The following is a 25,273-nucleotide window of genomic DNA, read 5'->3' as shown; positions in this document are numbered from 1 at the left end:
AGCAATTCTCCCATCTCAGCCTCCAAAGTATCTGGGACCACAGACATGCACCACCACAACCAGCTACTTAAAACATTTTCTTTTATAGAGACAGGGTCTCACTATGTCTCAAACTCACTAGGCAGTTTGAGACTACCTAGGTTGTCTCAAACTCCTGGCCTCAAGCAATCCTCCTGCCTCAGCCTCACAAAGTGCTGGGCCTACAGGCGTTGAGCCACCACACCTGGCCGTACATTGTTATCTGAGACATAATACTATCGAACAATTAATATACTACAGTATAATGTCAACATAAATTTTGTGTGCACTGAGAAACCAAAAAATTCATTCTCATTTTACTATAATATATATTAATGTGGTGGTCTGGAATCAAACCCACAGCATCTCTCAGGTATGTCTGTATTACTCTGTCAAATCTTACCCTACACAAGACTCTAGTCTCATATTTTAGCTTGTAAAGACAGATAGGGAGATATTAGTGTTTATTTTACTTAAAAACAACTTTAAGTACTGCATAGAATTGCACAAAATAACACATTTACCACAATGTTAATTAATATTCTACAACTATAACTGACTCTTGATACTTGTTTAATAAAACCACACAAAAAAATGTTAAGCTTTAGGGCCAGACGAATGAAATGCTATACTATTAATTCTGTAAGTTAGAAATTTTCAATTCTTTCAGAATTTCCCAAATTAGATTTCCCATTTGCTGAGAGGCCTACCATACCCACCTGAGTTCATAAGAAGCTCCCCAAGTGACAGGAGATCCTAATTCAGTTCAGCTACAATGTATCAGATGCCAAAAAGTACATAACCATTAAAAAAAAATCCTTGACCCCAAGACTCTGATAGTAAACTAGGAGCAGTACATTGTAACTCACAAAACTAAACTCTAATTCTGCACTAGCAATGGTACTTACAGGCTTTTTTCCTGATCTACAAAAGAGGATAATACTTATTTCCTAGAGTTGTTGCAAAACTTCACTGAGATAAATATTTGTAAAAATAAACTATAAACTGTACAGCAACACACACGTTATTACAAAAAGATACATTAAAGAATTTTTTAAATAAAAATAAAAAGCCACAATCCCACAACTACCCTAACCATTTTCATATTTTTATTCCCTTCAAGTCCTTATCTTCAAATACTTTTTAATAAAATTATATTCATGTGAATTGGGGGAAGACAGTATAACATGCCCAGGTTCCAGGTTTAAATACTAGGTCCAGAACTTACTGTGTGACCCTGGGCAAGGTTCTTAAACCCCTTTGTCCTTTTTTCTCATCTATAATATCAGGATATTAACAGTATCTATGTCATAGGGAGGTGTGAAGAGGAAATCAGTTACCACTTGGTGCAGTGCCCGGCACATGGCAAATTAAATAAACGTTAGCTAAAAAAATATAAACTTAATAGTCTGCTTTTTAAAAGATTCAACATGGTATCATAAACCAAAAGTATACTATTAAAGTTTCATAAGAAAAATACTTAAACAAAAAACTTTAGCATATGTTACACTGACTGTTTTTAAAACATATCTCCCTACCATCCCTTTGTCTAGGTATTTTACAGTAATAGAATCAGGCTGGGTGGGTGGCTCACGTCTGCAATCCCAACACTTTGGGAGGCCAAGCCAGGAGGATCACTTGAGGCCAGGAGTTGGAAACCATCCTGGGCAACACAGAAAGCCCTGGTCTCTACAAAAACTTTACACATCAGCCAGGTATGGTGGCACATACCTGTAGTCCTAGTTACTAGGGAGGCTGAGGTAGGAGGATCACTTGAGCCAAGAAGGTTGAGGCTGCAGTGAACCATGACTGCACCACTACTCTTCATTCTCCAGCCTGGGTGGCAGAGCAAGATCCTGTCTCCAAAGGAAAAAAAAAAACAAAAAACCAGAATCTATCTATTACTTCATACTTCCAGTAGAGGTCTCCATCTAAAAAATAATGTACCAGACTAACCTTTAAATGAGTATCCTTGGTTATTTAAAAAAAAAAACCAACAACTATCAAATATATAAGGTTTATCAACTATGTAAGTTTAGGTTTTTATGAGTAAAATATTTAATATAAAGAATATTTGCAGTAAAAAGTGTTTTTTCTCTCTTAGTATAAGTCAGCAGAATCACCTTAACATAAAACCAGGCCAGGCGCGGTGGCTCATGCCTGTAATCCCAGCACTTTGGGAGGCCAAGGCAGGCAGATCACTTGAGGCCAGGAGTTTGAGAACAGCCTGGTCAAATGGCAAAACCCTGTCTCTACTAAACGTACAAAAAAATTAGCCAGGCATGTTGTTGTGTGCCTGTAGTCCCACCTACTCAGGAGACTGAAACATGAGAATCACTTGAACCCAGGAGGTGGAGGTTGCAGTGAGCCGAGACTGTGCCACTGCACTCCAGCCTGGGTGACATAGTGAGACTTTGTCTCAAAAATAATAATAATAAATAAAGGCCCCGTTTTATATAGCAAAGAAATCTCTGATAGTCTTCTAAAATTATTCCTTTTAAAACAGAATGGAGTGGTTAGTGTAATAAATGCAGCTCTGATTTGGTTTCTACTTTTCCCTTCCATCATTCAGTAGTAATAATCTTAGGCAAGTAAATTATCCCTACACAGGCCTACCTGAAAAAGTATCCTTATTTCTACCCTTCTAGAAAGCAGAGGGCTAGACCATCTTCTTAAAATCCCTTCTAGTATTAAGACTGATGATACTACAAATCAATAAATAAATTCAGTAGCCATATCCAATTACGGCTAACTACACACTTTTTGCTCCTGTCTTTAGGAATCTAAATTTTCAGGTGCTGAAAGCTATACTACTGGGCTTCTACAAAACATTAAGTTTGTATACAATAGCTAATAGCCACTTCAACTTAGCCCTTTAAATATGTAAGGCTTGGTAAATTTCTACAAGACTGGTTATGAGCAAGAACTGACCAATAAATCACCAGTTTGCTTAAAACTCTAAAGAGTGCTGCTTACACACACACATGTGCCTGCACAAACACACACATTTAAGCTAACCTCTATAGTTTATAAGGAGGGAGCCAAAGAAGGAAGGATGTTCCAAGCAATTCTCAGAACTAGGAAGATTTTTTCAATAACCAAATTATGATTAATGGTGAGGATCAAATATACTATGTAAAACCATAACACATTTAATTTAGCATTGATGAATTTAAATGGATTCACCCAAACAAACATAAGATCTCTGACTGTGATTAAAGTACAAATTTGCTTTTCTTCTTTGGGGGTTCATTAACCTATAATGAAGGCTTATAAGACTAAAATAATTATTTCTCATCTTGAGAATATAAAAATCAAGCAATAATTTAAATTATTGCCTTATTATTAAATATCAAGTAATGTAATCAATGGCCAGCAAAGAACAAAAGAGCAAAAATTGTTTCATAGATAGAACAAGAAAGGTAATTTTCCTCCAAATTTATCAGTTAGCACTGTAGCTGACTTATATTTTTGTGTTAAATCCTTGGAACATAAGAAACACTCATATTCAAATATAAGGTGCAAAAATGGAATTTTAAAAATGTAATGTTCATCATTAGCCCCTCTCTTAAATATAGATAATACCTGTGGATTAAAAAAAAAAGAAACTAAACTCCAGTAGACAACACAAAAAATATCACTAAATCTGATTTCTAAGTCTAATAATACCACTTATTAAATAAACAGATGAATACTTTCATATATCACAGGATTACTAAAATTAAAGTCAATAGTTAAGATTGCATCAAAACGTATAGCAGGCTGTATCTTACTCAATGAGGAAATGTTAGAAGCATCAAACTAAGGTCAGCAACAAGGCAAAGAAAAGATGTTTCCATTTTCCCTACTAATTAACATTGCATGGATATACTGGCCAATGCAATTAGACAAAAGAAAGTAATTTGAGGCATAACTTAGAAGAGTAAAACAATCCCTATTTGCAGATGACACACCAAGCATACAGGTAAAATTCAAAAAAAAAAAAAAAAAAAACAGAAAAAAAAGAAAATCAATCATAAAATCAAAACTATAAAACAATTTAGTAAGGCAGCAGTTTAGAAAACATAAAAGTTCAACAGCTTTTATATAAATAAATGATAACAAATAAGAAAACATGAAAAAGAAAACCACATTTTCAATAGCAACAACAATAATAATATCCCTAAGAATAAACTTTAGAAATGTTCAAACCCTATATAAAGAAAACTTTAGGCTCTGAATGACACAAAAAGATGTGAACAAGTGGAAAGACTTTCATTGCTCTTTGATAGGTCAACTCGGTATCATCACAAAATCAGTTCTCCAACTTATAAGTTTAATGCAACCCCCATAAAAAGACCAACATGCTTTTTTTTCCTGGAACTAGAACAAACTGATACTAAAGTACACATGGAAAAACAAACATTAAAGAATAACCTTGTAAAAAAGAACTATGAGATGGGATTGGCACTATCAAAGATTAAAACATGTTAAAAAGTCTAGGCACAGTGGTGCAAGTCTGTAGTCTCAGCTACTCAGGAGGCTGAGGCAGGTTCATTGCTTGAAAGTAAGAGTTCAGTGCTGTCATATACTATGACTACACCTGTGAATAGCCACTGCACTCTAGCCTGGGCAACACAGTAAAATTTGTCTCTCTTTTTTTTGAGACGGAGTCTTGTTCAGTCACCCAGGCTAGAGGGTAGTGCTGCAATCTCAGCTCACCACAACCTCCACCTCCTGGGTTCAAGTGTTTCTCCTGCCTCAGCCTCCCAAGTAGCTGGGATTACAGGCACCCACCACAGCACCTGGCTAATTTTTGTATTTTTTTTTTTTTTTAAGTAGAGACAGGGTTTCACCATCTTGGCCAGGCTGGTCTTGAGCTCCTGACCTCGTGATCCACCCACCTCGGCCTTTCAAAGTGCTGGGATTACAGGCATGAGCCACCATGCCCAGCCAACTCAAATCTCTTTAAAAAACAAACAAACATGCTGTAATGTCTCAATAATTAAAATATAGTGAGATACCATTTCTTAATCTCCTATATTAGAAAAATTTAACAAACCAGACAACACAGCAAAGTTGTGGAAAACAGGTATTTTCATATACCATTGGTAGAAATGCAAAAAAGTTCTCTCCTACAAAGGGAATTTGGCATCATTTAACAAAACTACATGTGCATTTATTCTTTGATCGCTGCTTCAATCCCCACTTTAGTAATTAGCTCTAAAGACACCGCTGCAACAATTTGAAAATAGGTTTGCATAAAGTTACTAAGATTTACAGATTATTCAGATGACATTATTTACTACAGTAACACTGGAAACAATCTAAGTGCCATTATGTAGGGAACTGGTTGAATTAACTAGGATATAGCTACACGATGGAACATTATGCAGCTGTTAAAAAAATAATAATGGGATTCTATGAACTTAGTGATTTTTCAAGATATATGAAGTGAAAAAAGGCAAAATATATATTTTTAATGAGCTTTATTTTAGGAAGGGAAACTAGGCTTAATCTTAATCTTACGTGTTTTACATATTCATAAATAAAATTTGTTGAATTTCATAATTCAACAAACATCACAGAACGCACTTACATAAACCTAGATGATACGTATATAGTCTACTACATACCTAGGCTATAAGGCATAGCCCATTGCTCTAAGCTACATACCTATACAGCATGTTACTGTACCAAATACTGCAGACAACTACAATACAATGCTAAATATTTGTGTATCTAAACATATCTAAACACAGAAAAGGTACAGTAAAAATACAATATTATATTCTTATGAAAACACAGTCATATATGCAGTCCATCATTTACCAAAACACTTTATACAGTGCATGTCTGTACTTTTAACAATACATCTTCAGTCTAAACACAAAAAGAACTTCAAACAAATCTGTAGCTACTTGGTAGGTTTGTTGTTTGTTGTGGGATAACAATTCTGGAAGTATTCTATATGTACTGCAGAACCGAGAAGATGAACATATATACTGTTGTAGAGAACTAGGATTCTTACGGAAGGTTAAGGGAGATACATGGAATGGAAGAAGGAAAAGAACTAGATAGTATGGAGTGCAATTAGAAGTATCAGCATAGCCTCTGATTTTCAAAATAAATGTATTTACAGACAAAATAATTTTTTCCCCAGCTCTGTTCTCTAAAAGGGACTAGAAGAAAAAATAACCCAGTAGCAATGAGCACACCTATCACCTCGATCTTGGTTTCTATGTACCATTCCACACTAAATGGAACCAGGATTTTCAGAGAAATAGATGATTCTAGAGCTGGGTAGGCAAAATACAGGTAGACCCTGGAAGATCTTATTTTGTCAAAAAGGAAGGACCCAAGAATAATAGACATATGTTAAAAAGATAAAAGAGCCAGCTTAAAAGGGCTCTCACTGGCCAAATCTAAGCAGCAAAATGTATAATAAGGATAGATTTTAACCACTGCATAACATAAAAACCTAACTAATAAATAAGAATGAAAATATGTCCCTTACTGGAGACTATCAACTAATAAATGTAAAAGGGGCCAGGAGCAGTGGCTCATGCCTGTAATCCTAACACTTTGGAGGCCAATGCAAATGGATTGCTTAAGCCCAGAAGTTTGAGACCAGCCTGAGCAAAATGGCACAACCCTATCTCTATAAAACTACAAAAAACTAGCTGGGCAGGGTGGCATGCGCCTGTAGTCCCAGGTACTTGGGAGGCTATGGTAGGAGGATGGCTTGAGCTGGAAGGTCAAGGCTGCAATGAGCCATGATTGTGTCACTGTACTCCAGCCTGGGTGTTTTGAGATAGAGTGAGACCCTGTCTCAAAAAACAAATAAATGTAAAAGAAATGATAGAGTTAGAAAACAAGCATCATAAAATGCTTGTATCATATTAATAACTGATTCAAGAACAAATAAATGCAAGTATCACATTAATAACTGATTCAAGCCCAAACCATCAGTGAATGTTAAAACTACTGGGTAAAAGTTTGATGGTAAGCAAGATAGTTTCACGGTCTCAAGGTATGTCGCTACAGATTACTTATTAATTCAGAAAGAGAAAATGGTAACTTTACAGTGGAGAAATCAGGATACCACCTTAATCTCAGCAATAATGAGACAAAGTGACATGACATGTCTCTTGCCAAAAATGTCTAACTTAAATCCTGAAAAAATATTAGACAAACCAAACTTTATAGTACTTTTGGCCTGTACAGTTCAAAATGTAACATCACAAAAGACACAAAAAGGCTGAAGAACTAGAGATATGATAACTATATGCAATACAAGATAATGAATGGGGCTGGGGGATATGACTGCTATAAAAGACATCTTTGGGACAATTGCTAAAATTTGATTTAAGGTCTACATAATAGAGAATACAATTTTATTCATGTTAAGGTTTCTGAATGTAATAACTGTCCATTGTTACATTAGAGAATGATTTTACTCTTAGGTAATAACACATATATATAAAAGACATTATACTGTAATAATATCCAATGAATAAACGACAGTGATAATGTGTGTATGTGTATATAAACACACACACACTTGCCACATTTGCTTTATATTTTTCTTTTTATATGAGATAGTGTGTGTATGAGTGTGCACACCATCACATATAAAAAGAAAAATATAAAGCAAATGTGGCAAAACAATTAATTGGTTGATCTACAGGAAGTGTAAGCAAAAGTTCACATATAGATAGCAAAAGAAATTTAACAATTTTGAAAAGGAAAAACATGGCAAAAAAAGAAGAAAATAATGGATTCACCATTTCTCTCTCAACTGGACTATATAAAAAATCACATACATTTTTACTACTAGATTGAATTACTACATTGCAATATGGGGCTACCTGAAAAGACAACTCAGAAATTCAAAAGTTTGACTCGTTAATGGTGTAAACTAAAAATTATACCAAACCACTTAAGAACTCGATAGACCACCTATTATTTGCAAGCACACTGGGAGGTACAAGTTACTCTAAGCCACTAACTACTGTTTATGAAGTTCTATGCGGTCTGATCTGAGCTCAAGCGTATTGCAAATTCACTTAATCTATGAACCATTATGGAAAGTGTGATCAACCTGAGCCTTACTATTGAAAAATTTAAATTCATCCCATTTTTAAAATATTACAAATTAGGTATTTTCTGGACAGGGCCCTAGCTATAGTCTCTTCCTTGACCTATTTTAATAGAAGAATGTTCCCACTGATCTCACGTATGTTTATATTAACATTTTATTTATTTAAAATTAATCGCTGGGCTAGCATAGAGACAGAATAAAATTTCACCCAAAAACACTTCACCATGAAAGATACATATTATATAATAAACATCATTTTGTGCACACAGCAATTGACCACTGGGCACTGTACATAAATATTTATCAAGCATGACAGTAAGAACTCAGAAAGACCAGAATTATGGAACCTGGTCATATGTTACAATAAGACGTATATCCAAACAATAGATTACACAACCTTATTTGAATTCTTCATAAAAAGTAACTTTACATTTTATCCCAATTATATGGTAGTTTTAAAAATTATTTACTGATAGAAATAAAAGCCAAGCACACCTGAAACATGGAATATACCTGCATGAAGATGAATAGCAACTATGGATAATGTAGGATTATCTGTAAGACAATGCTCTGGCTGGGCACAGTAGCTCACGCCTATAATCTCAGCACTCTGGGAGGCCAAGGCGGGTGAATCACCTGAGGTCAGGAGTTTGAGACCAGCCTGGCCAACATGGTGAAACCCCATTTCTGCTAAAAAAAAAAAAACAAAAAAACAAAATAATTAGCTGGGCATGCTGGTGGGCACCTATAATCCCAGCTACTTGGGAGGCTGAGGCAGGAGAATCGCTTGAACCCAAGAGGTGGAGGTTGCAGTGAGCCAAGATCACACCACTGCACTCTAGCCTGGGCAACAAGAGTGAAACTGTCTCAAAAAGAATAAAAAGAAAAAAAAAAAGACAATACTCTGTAAAATATACAGCAGGTCTATCAGCAGGGAAGGGAATGGGAAGGTGAAGCAGGGAAAGTATGGTCTGAAAATATGTAAAATATCCTTTCCTGACTAGCAATTATGGCTGACACTTAAGGCTGGGAGTTGGATATAACCTAAAGCCTTAAAAAAAAAAAAAAAAAAAAAAAGTAGCCCATATGCCCCAGGAAGAAAAAAGTTTGGGTGGCATAAAGAATTTTTTCCCTTGCTTTTATACATAAAAAAAGAAAGAATATTTTTCCTAGTTGTTATTTTTTCTAAGATTAAATAACACAATTACTTCTGAAATTTGAAATGATAAAAATAAAATCTCCGGCCGGCCGGGCGCAGTGGCTCATGCCTGTAATCCCAACACTTTGGGAGGCCGAGACAGGTGGATCACCTGAGATCAGGAGTTTGTAGACCAGCTTGGCCAACTGAAACCCCGTTTCTACTAAAATACAAAAATTAGCCGGGTATGGTGGCACACGCCTGTAATTCCAGCTACCTGGGAGACTGAGGCAGGAGAACCGCTGGAACCCGGAAGGCGGAGGTTGCAGTGAGCCGAGATCATGCCACTGCACTCCAGCCTGAGTGACAGAGAGCAACTCCGTCTCAAAAATAAATAAATAAAATCTCCCATATGAAAATATTTTGAAAAACAAAGCTAGTGGACATTAAACAAAACAGGTTATTGTTAGTATTATTATTTTCACAGGAATTTATACATGTTAACTCTACTATGAAATACCAGGACAGACCAACAAAATTTTCACAAACAAGCATCCAGTAAATTCAGTAAAACAAATGGTACCCTATTTGGAAAGAATATAGTAAAGTTCTATGAGAAAAACAAAACAGAACATACATATATATAAAGTTCTCCAATTAGGAATAATTGAGGAACACTTATTTTTAATTAATTTTTTTAAATCCAAATTACACAAACACACTTAGGATAAGCTAGAATTTGGTAGTTCATTTACTCTCTTTTTCCCTTAACTAAAGTGGAGCCCTTGTTACCTTCTCTGGAGTCCAGAGACAAAGTATAAGGTGTGTCCAAGCTCTGGTCAGAGATGACAGGTGCAGCTTGAGCAGGTGCCCCTAGACCAGATGTCACCTAGAGGTTTTGTTCTGGATGTAACCCTGACCAACATGTTCATGCCATGTTAAACTGGTCATCTCAGCAATTTCATTACAATACTTAGATCAACTGTTCTCAAACTTCAGTGTACTTAAGAATCACCTGGAGCACTCTTTTTAGAAATACATATTAATCACATTATTAATAGCTAAAACCACTGTTCAATCTTAGCATCACTAAAAGGGGACAACTAAACATTATATGCCTCATGATATGGTGAAAAGCACAACACTACCTATTAAGTATGCCTAAAATATTGAATCTGAATATTAACCTTTAGATCACTTTTCAGCAAATATGTATGAGGGATAGAGGAACAAGTCAATTGACACCAAAAGAAAGCAATCAAAGCCAGAATTTAAGACAGTCTAAAGAACAAATTGACCCCTTTACTCCAAATCAATGGTATAATGAGGAAAAAAAGGATGGGGGGAGAGGGAAGGCAGCAGCCAAAACATCAAAATCAGCACATTCTCCCTGGGGCGGCACCAAAAATTTCTATGGCAGTAAGATGGGAGTGAAGCCCTGTAAACACTGACTTAGATATTCATGGAATATGGGTCTATCATTTTTGGTCAACAATTCAGAATGTGATAGCTATTCCTAGACATCACTAAGAGATTTCCATTCCAGCAATAGTTTATTGCAATGTATTTAGTCAAATGAATTATCAATTCACAACATAATGAATACACAGAAAGTATCTAAGCACAAGTGAAATTTACGTTTTAAAACAGAAAAAAAAATTTATTTCTTTTATCACATTATAGTTTAAACAGTAGAAAATGTACAGTTGTGCATCTCTTAGGTTGGTGCACAATTGCAGTTTTGGCCATGGTGTTACACTATTTACTGTGGGGTGAAATGCTGGTGAAACACTACGTAGAATGGGGAAGGGAAGAGAAGTAATAATGTTTCCCCAAAATTTCTAGAGATCCACAATACACATTAGCAAAATAAAGTCTCTAAGAAGTCCTGCAATAAAGTAACCCAAGTTCAGCCTTTTGCTCAAGTTCATTTGGTCTTTTTTTCATGGAAATGTATTAACACTTCTGGAAAACTAGTGTTTCTAGAGCACAAACTCTAGTTGGCCCTGAATACCAAAGAGTGTGGTGATCAAAGAAGCAAAAGGAGAATCCCCTCATCCCCATCCGTCTGCTCCATTTATCCTCTATGTCCTTCCCAATTCAAACAAAATTCATTTTTACCAGTAAACTTTAGTAGGTCTGGAAAATGCCCAATAAGCACCTTCACAATATAATTAAAACTTTTAAATACTTTACCTAAAAATATATATTAAGTACCTGCTCACTAATGAAATGTAGTTAAAACTTTGTTTTTCCTTCCTTTCTAACTTCTAATTTCATTCAGTTTGAGAATATAAAATATCTAGTAGCAATATACTTTTTTTTTTTTTCAGACAGAGTCTCGCTCTGTCACCCAGGCTGGAGTGCAGTGGCACCATCTCGGCTCACTGCAAGCTCCGCCTCCCGGGTTCAAGTGATTCTCCTGCCTCAGCCTCCCGAGTAGCTGGGACTACAGGCACATGCCACCACGCCCAGCTGATTTTTTGTATTTTTAGTAGAGATGGGGTTTCACTGTGTTAGCCAGACTGGTCTCGATCTCCTGACCTCGTGATTTGCCTGCCTTAGCCTCCCAAAGTGTTGGGATTACAGGCATGAGCCACCGCGCCTGGCCGCAATATACTTGTCTATCAAAGACATTATAGATTTCACACACGATCAACTATGAAAATACTGAATCCACAACAAAGCAGAGATAGGATTATGAAAGAGTGCTTCTATTCAGGGACATTTTTAGTTAACAGCTAAGGTAGAAAATTTAACTGCAAAAAAAAAAGCATATAAACATTTTTGGGAATTTATAATGTTCTCATTTTGTATCCTCAGGAAAATTTGTATCCTCAGTGAAAACTATCTGTCTTAGAAAGAACTCAATTTATTTCTACTTTGGGCAATTTAAGCTCTAAAAACATGGATTCTAAGACATAACACTAACCTAGCTGAGCTTTGATAAGTCTTTCAACTTTCTCCACTTTCTGCTATTCCTTTCAACAAGTCTGCATGTCCTTTAAAAATGTAACAGAATATCAGAAAATACCAAAATCAAGTTTTTTGTTTTTTAAAATGGATACACTGCCAGGCTCAGTGGCTCACTTTTGTATCCCAGCACTTTGGAAGGCTGAGGCGAGAGGATAGCTTGAAGCCAGGCATTCAAGACAAGCATGAACAACAAAGCAAGACCCCTGTCTATACACACACACACACACACATACACGATACAGTTTATAAAGTTAAATTTGAAATACATGTATGAATAACTTATTGATATATTTGTCTTCCAATCTCCATATACTTTTATTTTCCTCCCTTGAATAAGAAGGGCAATCAGTTTATTCAGTTCCGTTTAGCAATTTACACTCAGTGCTTATTTACTTAAGGCTTTCTCTTAAAAGAATTGATCTATATGGTGGACGCTAACTAGAGAACACATGAGTGTATTCATTCAATTTAACTAACAAATGCAAACTCCCTCAAATGGTATAATTTAAGAAAGAGCTTTACCCACCAAGAAAAAACATAGAATAAATTCACAATGCAATTTGAAAATGTACTATGGCAAACATAACTCTACAATTAAGTTTCTGACTATTCTAAAGGTAGGTACACATAAATAGAAATGAGTATTTCAGTGCCAGAAAACTAGTAACATATAGTTTTGTACAATGAATTTTTCATGTCCAAGATATTTCACCCCCTTTCCAAAAAATCAAGTTTTATAAAGGAAACATGAAGTTAACCTTGACTATAGCTGTAATATTGGCATCAGTAAGCAAAAACAAAATTTTAAAATATTTGAAATATTCACCCAAATCTTCATACCAAAACTTCAAATTCTTAACCCAGATAAGACTAGCAAATTGTCCCCCAATTTCAACAACAAAACAGAACAAAAAATTAAAATCCACCAAGTAAATATGGAACACATTAGGCAAAGATATACTTGGGCATAAATTTAACCATAAGTAATTTCCAAATATTACTGAACACATGTCATGAACACAACATTTTGGTCCAATTAATGAATGTTCCCTAAGCCATTTAATTTTTTTTTTGCACTTTAATTTCTCCATCTACAAAATGTGGGAAACTATACCTTATCCTTTCATACTATCGGAATATCCTAATAATAAACATTTGTGGAACACACTGAGATGTACATGCCAAGAAAAGGAACTACATGAAAATAAAGTGCATAAACATCACAGATGATTAGTATCCAATTTTTAATTTATTTATTTTATTTTATTTTTGAGACACAGTCCCACTCTGTCGGCCAGGCTGGAGTGCAGTAGCACGATCTCCGCTCACTGCAACCTCCATCTCCCAGGCTCAAGCAATTCTCCTGCATCAGCCTCCCAAGTAGCTGGGATTAAAGGCATGCACCACCATGCCACGCTAATTTTTCTATTTTTGGTAGACACGGGGTTTCACCATGTTGGCCAGGCTGGTCTCAAACTCCTGACCTCAGATAATCCATCTGCCTTGGCCCCTCAAAGTGCTGAGATTACAGGCATGAGCCATCGCACCTGGCCTCCAATTTTTAAATAGACTGCTTTTACACATTATCTGTAAGCACTTAAAAAATTAATTTTAATTTTTAATTTTTGTGGGTACACAGTAGGTGTATGTATTTCTGGAGTAGGTGAGATACTTTGATACAGGCAGGCACTTATATTTGTAAAAATTAAATGCCAATGTTAAAATAATCAACTGCATTTTCAATTTTAGACTGAGAAGTTTTTGTAGACAAGCTATAACTGCATAAATGTATGTTTGAGAAAATCAAGCTAACTTCTGGCAGACCATTAATACTCAAGTCTATATTTAATGACTGTCAATATTTGTATCAAAAATAACAAAACACTATTAGAATATACATGGCCAGCATACTAGCTTGCTCTTCCTAATTTAAATTATCTGTAATATCATGAAGATATATGATAAAACACTAGGCTAACAGACATCCATCCAATTAATAGCAAACTTACAGGGGAATGTGAGCAAATATTAAACTTGTAAAGGAGGAATAACACATATAATGACAGTCTTACAACAGGTCAAATGAAAAAGCAGTTCATATTAAAAAATTATTCCACTTGTAATTTAAAAAACACACTGCATTATCTGCTCATCAGTAATGATGATATTCAATCTGATGTAGCAAAGAGGTAACTTATCAAGTCACTCGATTACTATTTCTTACTATGAAGAGCCAATCTTATGGGTAGGTAACAGAATTACTGTTACTTGGCATCTTGTCTGCCAATTAAGATTTTTCAGAGGAAGGTGTAAAAGCTAGCATCATATATATCTTCTTACTGTGCAATATTAGACCACCAGGAAAAAATTCTTTCAAGGTTGGTAGTACCTAAGTTTTGACCAGCATATGTCTTTTGTATTTCTTTACAAGCCATGCAAATCTTCACATGGTTTTATTTTCCAAAACAAATGCTTCAACTTTTTTCCTAGTAGCCTAGCTACAACCCTGCAAAAACAAACCTAGAGAGTGACATATGGAGGAAAAACAAGTTTAACTAAGGACATAGTTCAAAAAGCAGCTTCTAATAAGAGCAAAAAGCCTAATTTGATCTGAAGACCATGTAAATACTTACAATGTTGAAAGTATATAGTTAAAAACAGTACCTATAATTAATGATATCCTCTCAAGATAAAAATGACAACTGGAAAAATGATATTTACAATTAACTTTTGTTAAAAAAAAACTGGAAGCCTAGATATTAATTTGATTATGCTAAAACTATTAGTATGAATGTAAACTCTTGAGAAAAATATACATCTTATGAATCATGTATATTCTATAGTACTTTCTGGTTATAAAATTTAAGTCAATCAATCTAATGAATATGAAGCAAAACTTCAAAAATATGTATTTCAAACAGTCCAAAATTCAAATGCTTTAAACTGATAAAAACATAAAACCAGAATATGTATTAACATGTTCCTCTCAATATCATAAATAGAAATGAGCAAACGAATGTCACAATGAATATAAAACTCTCGTTTCTCACCCCACTACTAACTCAATAGTTTTGGAGGTTAATTTTGCTTTTTGATTTAGCCCTTTAATTTACAATGTACTCTGACACAAATGCCATCACACACACACAATAGATGACAACCATATTTAGTATTTTCTAGACTTCCTGTGTAACTCAATAACTACTCCACAAAGTTCTGCGAACTCCAGCTTCAAGCCTGAAGTCAATCTAAGATAGCCAATAGAAAGTACACCTGTGCGATTACTGCATTTCCTATTTCAGAATGCTGAACGTAATACACAATAACTGAGTGCATCTGAAGCAATAATAAATGCAAAACTCAAATTATGCAGAAGCCACCTTACAAAAAAAGGCCTGTAATATCACTATTAAAAAGCAATAAATACAAAGAATATCATTTTAGTTTTAAATAACACCAACTAACTTAGGATCCTCTAACGTAAGTACTTTAAAAATAAAACACAGCCTCATGATAAGTTACAATATTAAAGTATTCCTAGAAGAAAAACTAGAGGCAAAAAAAAAAAACCGCTAAATCACAAAATATATCATGTAGACTGTATCACATACCAATTGAATAAGAAATTTAACTTTGTCGAATAAGCAGTCAAAAAAGAAGAGGAAGATTGAAAGAAAATCCAGATTATAGTATCCCATTTCATAGTATCCCCATTTTCCTAAAGATATAATAATCCTTTTGAACGTTTTTAAGTCACTGGAAATTCAACAAAAAGTAATTATCAAAACAATCCTGGTCACCTAAGCCACCAACATGTTATGCCATGTAGGAATACTCTACTGAAAAACCTATTCAATGACACTGTTCCAAACAAGAAGTTTCATTAAAAAAAAAAATTCTTAAAGTCAGAATTTTTAAAACTAAAGGAGTTTCCAAAACAAAGAAAAAAATTTTCCCAAAGGTTACAAAGTTTCATTAACTATCTTAAGTCTTTTACTAAGCTTCACCTTTCTGCCCCTCAGTGGGTATCAAGCGATCAATAACAATGTCACAAAAGAATGTTTACCAAGATTGGGGATGGGGTGTCACCTGTAATGATTTTGTATGAAAAACGTAAACGATCCTGAAATTGGTGAGGAAAACTTTCACCTTCCTACAATCTCACTTTATTTATATTAAATGTGTCTCAGTCTGAAATGACCAAGAGCTTAAGAACTGTTTGGTGCTTTTGTTTTTGCTAAAAACAAATCTCTCCATAAGTCCCTTATTTCCAAATACTATGGAAAAGTCACTACTACTCACCGCAAGTAATACTGTTTTAAAGCAAAGGCAGCGTTAGAACAACTTCTGGGAAAGTTGAACTCTTCAACAATTTCTCCCCACTGATTCTTCTCAGAAACCTGGTAAAACACAGGCACACTTGTCTGAACGTGAACAATCTAAGAAAATCTTAACCTAACTATGAAATAAATACCCATTCTACAGAGATCTGTAGATACCTAAGGCATCAGTGGGTGTTTCGGATCGATCGGTAAGAGTTACTAAGCAAGGGCTTCTTGAATCACTGTGTTTTCACCAGAGAGCCCTGTATTTAATATCACTTGTTTTGTTTGGGGGTGGGGGGGTTGGTGGGTTTGTTTTGTTTTTGAAGCCCGGACAATAACCAATCGCAAGTCCCTCTGTCGCCCCCTTTTAAATCTCAACGCGGTCCGTTTACACTAAAAAAAAAAAAAAAAAAAAAAAAAAAAAAAGTTCAAAAGGATCAATACAGTTCCGGACAGCGACGTCCGCGGGTTAGGGGGGGGCCGAGGCCGGGGCCGATTCCGATCCCTCTCCCAGATCTATCCATCTCCATAGGCCCTTCTTTGAGGCCTACAGCTTCTGCCTAGCCTTGAAGCCTAAGATGGCTATTTGGAGACAGGTCCTGGTTTCTTTTGTTAGCTGTATAAACCGAGGGCGACGGGGCCGAGGCTGTGCCCCCGGCTGCCGGGATCATTTCGCAGCCGATTATCGATGTTAAACCTGCCCGCGCTAATTTTGAGTTGCACGAAAACTGCTCTCAGAGTCTGTGTGTCTCTGTGTCTCCGCCTGTGCTAGAGCGGCAGCGGCGGCAGAGCTGACTCGCGAGCGAGCGAGCGGGCGACCGGGGTCAGGCTGGCCCCCCACCGCACCCCCCGGCCTCAGACCCCGGCCCGACCGGGACCGGGGCAGGGACCGGCCCGGGCCCCCCGCCGGCCCCCCCCACCGACCACCAGGCAAAAAACCCCCCCCCTCCTCTCCACGCCTTTTGCCCCCGCGGGCCACCCCCTCAGCCCCAAGCGCCCACTCCGGGGTCAAAGGAGACTTTTTGGAGGAGGCCAGCGAGAGGGAAATACAAATTAAAACTTCCACTCACCTTCGCGAATCCGCCTAAAGTAGTGACTCTGGTGTAGAGACCGTGAAGATCCAGCTCCTTCCCACCCACCGCAGGGATTTTTTTAAAAGGCGACCTGCGGGAGAGAGAAAGCCCCGCACTTGTCAGCCGGGACCCCGTGCCCGGCCCGGGCGGGAGAGCCCCGTTCGCCCCGGCTCGCCCCGGCGCTGCCCCCCCGGTTCTGCTCTCACCCTCTGCTGTGGTGGAACTGCCGCAGCTCGTCCAGGAAAGCGAGTCCCTTTCTCCGCTCGTCCGGAGGCGCCTTCCCCGTCGAGTTTGCCATTATTTTTTCAAAGGAGGTTTTTAAAAAACCCAGATCGGTGTTTTAAAAGCGCCCCCCGCTCCCAGCGCTTCCTACCAGAGCCCGGAGCCCATTCCTCGGCCGGCGGCGGCGGGGCTCAGTCATGGGCCGGCGGTGGCGGCGGCGGCGGCGGCGGCGGCGGCGGCGGCGCAGGGAGGGAGGGAGGGAGGGGGAGGAGGAGGAGGAGGAGGGGAAGGAGGGAGCAGGAGGCCAGGGGGAGAGGAGGGAAGGAGGGAGGGGAATTTCTAAAAAAGTTTAAAGAAATCGGAGCGAAACTAGAAGGGCAGGCGACTGCCGGATCCGCGCGAAGCCGCGGGGCGAGCGCGGCCCCCACCCCTTCCTTCCCTCCCTCCCTCCCCGTGGCCCGGCTCTCGCCCGCCTCTCAGCGCCGCCGGCTGAGGCGGCTCAGCCCGGGGACGCGATTCAACATGGTGCTGCTGCCGGGGGCGCGCGAGCGGGCGAGGGGCAAGGCAAGCCGATGGTGAGGGGTCTGGGCGGCCGGAGGCCCAAGAGTTTCGGCGGCGGCGGCGGGGCTAGGGCAGGCGGGGCTGGGGGTGGGGAGGGGGAGGTCTGTGTGGTGGTTTGTGGAAAGCGCGGTGACAGCGGGTATTTCGGCCCCGGCTCCGCGGGGCCCTCGCACACATTCACGCGCGGCCTCGGCCGCGGAGGCCGGGGCGTCCCCGGGCAGAAGCACCGGCGGCAGCTGAGCCGCTGCGCGCCGCCCGCCTGCTTCCCTCCCCGCCAGCCTCCCTCTCTGCCGCCGCCACGGCCTGGCAGCCAGTGCCACACAGCGACCCCCGAGGGCTGGCCGCGGCACTGCGCCTGGCTCCACACCGCCCCAGCAGCTCCTCGCAGGGAACAATAGACTCGGCTCGCCGGGCTTAGGGTTCGTCTGCAATGTGCCGCACATTTCACACGCACACAAAGCCGGCGGAAAGGGGGGCGGCGCGGGGAAACGGCCACTACCGGTTGTTCCAGGGTTAGGGGTGGAGGCGATGTTCGCGTCCCCGGCCCGGCTATTGGAAGGGCCGCCTCGGAGTCCCCGCCCGCCCGACAGAACCGGTGTGGCGCTCTGAAGGGAAAGGAAGCTCACCGGGTTAGCTCCTCACGCTACGCAACATTCACAGATCGGAATAAAGTCAATTTGTTACCTTATGTTTTTGTAAAAATCTAAAGGAATCGGCTTTTATGAGCCGTATGCTAGTATTCTGGGGCCTGGTTAGCACATTTTCTATGAATTATCCACACGCTAACTTTAGCAAACTATACGTTAAATACAATGTGAAGTGTCTGTCCTAGTTCTGTGGAAATAGAGTAATGCTCTTAATTCATCTTGCCGCTGGTTGGCTTCACATATCAAACTGGAGTATTCTATGACCAAAGTTATGCAAACTAACTAAACTGGTTGGGAAGCAATCTGTCGAACTTCGACAGTAATAATTAACGTTTACATTTTTATAGTAAGGTCTCCTCAAGATTGCTGCGTTTAAAATAAATATCGAATAAAACATGTTTTTCCATGCTTTCAAATGTCTTAAATGTAATCCTCGTTTAAAATATTTTTGAAGGTTAAAAAAACCCTTTGCTTAAATGAGAGTCAAAACATCTCAACAAATACTACCACCTAAATTTGCATTTACGAGGGGTGTTGGAGCCGGCTCTTTGCTACACGTTAAGATTACAGTACGTGAAACGTATTATGATTCCCATTTTAGTGACGGCCACCACTGGCAAAGTCACTGCCTAACCCAAGGTCACAGGGTAGTAGGGGTCTGGATGGGTTATTTCAGGTAGTCGTTCCAATGGGAACATTGCTTTGGAGGTGAAAAATTATGTAATATAGTGCAGCGTGCTTCCGGTGCTCACTCTAGGAAACGGACTTATTTCCCAACTAAAGTTTGTCTCTTAAGTGGGGTCGGAATAAGGTTGTGGCTAGGAAGTTCCTGACACCCCAGGGCCAGTGAGTGTCTCGGAAGCCTGTGAGGGGCGGAGACCTGGCCCGGGGAGGTGGAGAAGCTCGGCGGCCACGGGAGACTAGGGGTGAGGCTGCTGCGAGGAAGACCCGGTCAGCTGTCCCTTCCCCCACCGGTCCTCTTAGGGGGAGTGGAGATGTGGGCCTCGGAGCTGCGTGGCCCGGGCTGTGCGGATTCCCTAAACGCCGCACTTGCGCACAGCCCCTTACGTAACCGTCAGTGCCGGGGATTCCCTGGAGGGGGTCATTCTATTCAACCATTATACACACCCCGGGCTCCTGCCGCCGCGCCGCCGCCGCCTCACAAAATGGCGGCGCCCATAGAGGAGACAGCGGCCGCCTCCCCGGCCCCATTTTGTGGGAGGCGAGAGGTCTGTCAACATGGAAAACCTCTGCTGAGGATGCATCCGAGTTTGGAAACCCCACTTAAGGGATGGAGCCTGGGGGATCACATTAAACGGAAAATGCCAACGACTTCTACCACCTCTACGCGTTTTTAGTTTTTCATTTTCTCGAAGGAAGCGCCAGAAGCTTGTGGGGTAATGGTAACTAGAGGGAGAACGGAAAGCTGAGGTGACTGCTCCGGGGACTTGCCGCGGCGCCTTGGTAGCTTTGGTTGCTCTTCCACGCTCCCAGCAGCTGACGAGAATCTCTTGGAGGGTCTCCTGGGCCACGTCGACCGCGCCAGTCCTGCAATGAGACTTTTCTGTACTTTTTAAATGCCACAGTCCACGGCCCGGTCGGCACCGCTCGCCTGAATCGTGGGCTTCGGGAATCCTGGAGGCTGCTGCTCTAGGAGCTCGCGGTCGGCCAGGAGCCGGGGAGCTTGGTTGCCGGGAGCCGGCGGTATTCGCGGACTCCGGCGGCCCTGGCGGGTTGCGGCCGGGATCCGAGCCGGGGATGACGGTGCTGATGGAGCTGATGGGGCAAGAGTGGGAACGGAGGCACGTACACTGAAATTTAAGTCGTCCGAGTTGGGAGTTAAGATAGCAGGTTAATATTGTCTCAGGAGAGACTTAGAACGTATTTTCTGGTATCCCAGTCTGCAGTGGGCAAATCTATTGTCTTTATTTCTCATTTAAGGGCAGAATGCAGGGATGACATATTTTTACTTTTCAAGAGGCGGTTGCCACTTTTAAGTCACTGTTATTTGTGTGTGTGTGTGTGTGTACATACACAAACATATACAACAGTGTGTTTTGCTTTTCAGAGCAAGTATCAAAGTCTAAAGACTTGGAGTGATACTAGTGTTTAAAAGCCTTTTTTTAAAAAAAAATTAAGATGTGATGAGAAACTGGAGAATTGACTTTTAAAAATTCCTTTTCTGTAGAAGAGGCTATCTTCAAAATGGAGTCCTAAAGTATATCTGATGGATAGAATTTAAATTCTTAACACTGTATACCCTGTGGTCAAAAGCATCAACGTAAAACTTGATGTTTATCAGATTACTTACGTTTCAATTTTCCTGTGGTTAGAAAAATTAAGACAGAAGTAAGCTATTAACGGTATTTGCTTGTAAGAGTAACGTAAAGGTTTAAGGAAAGGTTTGTTTGTTGAAATAGATGTGCATCACACGAATAATTTACTTTAAATGTTGTTTTCCAGTTGCAGCAATCATTTGTGTTTACATGACTTTTTAAAAAAGGGTTTAGTTTATGTTGATTTTGACCCTCTTATTTAATTTCTAGTGCAGAAGTGCAGCTTTCTGCAGGCTGCGCCTCAATCACTAAGTTCCACTGTCCATCCTCTGCCGCGCTACTCCTGGCATGTGGATCACCAAGATACAATTTCTGGTCCTGTCTGTTCTTACTGATGTCCTTTAAAGTTAATAAATTTGATTGCCACTAATCAGTCTGTATCTCTTGCAAAAACACCACATTTAGCATCCAAGTAGAGTCAGAGTATGTTTTTTATGAGATTGTGCTAAAGTAACCTTCTATTACATTTCTTATTACCATATTGCATTTCCTATAGTGGGCAGCATAGAGCAGGTGGATCCTGGCAAAGTAATGTTAGAGATGTGCTGACAGCTTTACAATAGATATTCTCCAACTAATTTGACGAGATATAAAATAAAATGTAGTTCGTAGTTTTCAAGCATTAATGGAAAGTGTTCCTATTAAAAAATTACCAATAACAGTGGAAATTGTTGCAATCCAATTTGTATAGTTTACTGTTTTGATGACAAAGCCCTTACGATGGGAAAAATGTAGTGTTGCTTTTGTAACTGCAAACGCTGCACGCCCTAATTAGAGGTTTATGTTATTTTATTTGAATTTTTCATTCTTTAATATTAGTCAGGAAATTGTGATAAATTAAAAATTCCCTCATTCAACTAAACCTTTAAAAACTGTACCCAGTTTCAAATCAAGCATTATCAGGTGTATGATTACAACAGCTGAAATAAATTGAGGAATTGGTATGCCAACTCAGTGGAGAAATTTTGGGATTTTAGGTCATTCCAAGATTTAAAAAAATAGTTTGATTCGTTAAACAAGGCTATTGAAGTTAAATTGATATTTCCTTAAAGATGATTTTAGAGAAAAATTCCTTGGCGAGATTCGAGAATGCGTTCATGGCTTCTCTTGCCTGTACCTACTGCTATACTTTTTTCTGTGGACTAATTTGCCTTATTTGAAAATTTGATTACAATATCAAATCCTAGATGAAGCCCTTCCATTCTTAGGGTGATTCTAAGGAGTACCGATAACTAAGCTCTTAAAAGGCGAGGAAATAGTTTATTCTACTGCAGATTAGGGTAATCTTAATACAGACACTGATGGTAATTCTAAGCAGTGTTGATAACTAAGCTTTTAAAAGATAAGGAAATAGTTTATTCTACTTCAGAGTAGGGTAATTTTAATGCCCTGAATAGACCCTGAATCTTTTATAGATAGATTTCTGAATGATTTGGGCCAAAAATGTCTGATAAGCTTTGGGGGATTTTTAAATTTTTTTTCTCTTAAAGAGAAATCAGAAATGTGGGATTTTTAAAAAAATTATTTTCAGTAGATATTGGAGATTATGCTTTGTACATTAAATCCAGTTTGATTTTTAAGTGGTAATTTTCAATTAAAGGTTTTTTAATAAGACAACTAAACAATTAAATTTTAGACAATTATAATAATATTTTTTGGAGAAGCATTCCCAGATGTGCTTTTGACAGCGAGTTGATTTCATTAGTTGTTTGGGTTGTTTAATCCAGAATTTTTAAAACTGTTATGGGTTTAATTTGCTACATTTGTCCATTCTTATTCATTTCATCTGTTTTGATCACTGAAAAGTTGTCTAAAAACTGTGCTCATTATACACAGTATATAGTATTTTAATACTTTGTTTATAGTATTTAATAGCTTCTGAAAACTTTAAGAGAACATACTAAACCAAGGAACTATTAATGGTAATCTATATTTAGTAATAAATATATTCGTAACTAAATGTAGATTACTAAATCACTGAGTAAATATTTCTTGCGTATTTGGACAAGAGATGGGGGGAGGGCGAATGACTTGATCCTCAAGAAACTTAACTGCTACCTTTAAAAGGTTATAATGAAGCTAGGCACAGTGGTACACACCTGTAGTCCCAGCTACTCAGGAGGCTGAGGCAGGAGAACCCCTTGAGCCGAGGAGTTCAAGGCTCTATCTCTTAAAACAAAAAAGTTATAAAAATATTCAGACTGAAGGGTTCCTAAGTTTTAATATTTAAGCAGGGTCTTTACCACAGAGTTAAATTTAAAATTCTGTTTAGAATGGTAACAAATTTAATTATGTACAAAACAGCATCACTTAAGTGTTAGGATCAGTGTTACTCAAAGTGTTGTAATAATGTTAACAAGCATTTAAATCACATTGTTTGAAAACTGGGATCTACAAAAAATATGATTCCAATAATTAACTTTTTAATTATGGGAAAGGCAAGGGAATGTTCAGTGAATGTAAAAAAATATACTACTGAGCAAACAAATTGTTTTAATGAATTTTGATTTTCTGTTTTAATTTTTTGGTACATTGACTCTTCTTGACATGGCACTTTGCTATTAATTAAAAAAAATTAAACCCTAAAGACAAATTAATTCTGTATTTAATGCAGATTTAATTCTTGACTAGCTGTAATGCTTAAGGAGTTGGCAGTCTTGTTGGCAAAACAATAAAATAGGAATTAAGCTGAAATGCAAAACTGTGTAATAATTAGGTTTCATAAAAGTATAGTTTTCCTTAATAACTACATGAGTCAGTAGTGTTGACTTAATAATTATTTAGCTTTTGCTTTTCTCTGAAAACATATCAAACTCTTCATATATAGCATCAAAATAGATATTCAACCTGAGCCACTGTAAATTGTTGAAGCTTATTGCTATACATTAAGGGAAATTCTATCCAACAGTTCAGTGTAAACAATTTTTTAAAGGTGCTTTAACGTGATTTGTAGTATGTAGAACTCAAGTATTCCAGAATAATCTTTGTGTGATAATGTACATGAGAAACATTTATAAACAGTCCTTCAGGTGTACAAAATAACTGACATAATATTTTGCATTTAACTACACTGCCTCCAAGTATTTTAAACGAAGATGAAATTTTTAGAGTATTGTGCTATATTTTTATAACTGAATTTCCCTCTCATTAACAATACTAATAACATTTAGCCATTAATGATTACTGATAGCTTAAATAAGAGTGTAGTTTCTGTTTCTAATGTCTATTAATTTTAACCCCACTTAAAGACATTTCCTACTTATCATACTCAAAGTTAATCAGAAGTTAAATGATGGTCCTTCTGGTTCTCTGGAAACTGAAAAGAAGCTTCTTTTTCTTTAGGGTATGCAGGAATTTTTTTTCTTCCCAATGAGCTGAATCCATCCTTTATACTGCTATTTGCTAACCTCAGTTGTTTTTCTGCTCCATTAAAGTTGAGGCCACCAAAAATAGTAGTAATATCACAACTGCAAAACCCTGGGTGGATTTGTACCCATTGCACATACACTTCTTGCTGCCAATTCCTAGGAGACTTTTGAAATAATAGTATATTCCCAGCTAGACAATATATTCTACTTGTGGCCTATGTATAGTGTTCAACAAGTCCATGAGCCCTATGAAACAGGATGTGTTTACTGCATTTTTCTAGGGAGAAGTTCTCAGCAGGCATGGGCATCTTAAAGACCCTGTGATGCCCAAAAGGTTAAAGCTCTATTTGCTAATGACAGATAGTAAGTTTGGAGGATTGCTTCATGTGCAGCATTTTATTTTGTAGGTTGTTGGCCTATAGGGAAAAACATTTTGAAATTTTAGTTAAGGAATACCACTTCAGTTCATCAAATTAAAAAAATTGTGGCAAATAAGCAAAAATCTATTTCTAAAGAACTACATACA

At 38.4% G+C, this 25,273-nt stretch overlaps 2 protein-coding genes across 3 annotated transcripts in view; one reads left to right on the top strand and one right to left on the bottom strand.

Moving 5' to 3' along the window:
- ARID2 (AT-rich interaction domain 2) overlaps positions 1–18,062 on the bottom strand; it is a 182,947-nt gene extending 164,885 nt beyond the window's left edge. For both annotated transcript variants that reach the window (XM_032173775.2, XM_058426120.1), the window contains exons 1-3: positions 17,820–18,062; positions 17,611–17,704; positions 16,518–16,615 (exon numbers count right to left, since the gene is read on the bottom strand). In XM_032173775.2, the coding sequence (XP_032029666.1) occupies positions 16,518–16,615; positions 17,611–17,704; positions 17,820–17,911 (284 nt within the window). In that variant the 5' untranslated portion in view covers positions 17,912–18,062. The remainder of the gene's footprint in view (positions 1–16,517; positions 16,616–17,610; positions 17,705–17,819) is intronic.
- A 1,537-nt stretch (positions 18,063–19,599) lies between these two features.
- On the top strand, positions 19,600–22,565 carry LOC131381030 (uncharacterized). The gene has a single exon (XM_058426907.1). The coding sequence runs from the start codon at positions 20,039–20,041 to the stop codon at positions 20,399–20,401; it is 363 nt and encodes a 120-aa protein (XP_058282890.1). The 5' UTR covers positions 19,600–20,038; the 3' UTR covers positions 20,402–22,565.
- Positions 22,566–25,273: the final 2,708 nt, after the last annotated feature.

The sequence above is a fragment of the Hylobates moloch genome, unplaced genomic scaffold, assembly GCF_009828535.3.
Source record: "Hylobates moloch isolate HMO894 unplaced genomic scaffold, HMol_V3 SCAFFOLD_13, whole genome shotgun sequence".
NCBI lineage: Eukaryota > Metazoa > Chordata > Mammalia > Primates > Hylobatidae > Hylobates > Hylobates moloch.
This window is presented reverse-complemented; position numbering and strand designations above follow the sequence as displayed.

Excerpts from the sequence above, each read along its gene's own strand:
- LOC131381030 (XM_058426907.1), top strand. The coding sequence starts at position 20,039 with ATGTGGGCCTCGGAGCTGCGTGGCCCGGGCTGTGCGGATTCCCTAAAC.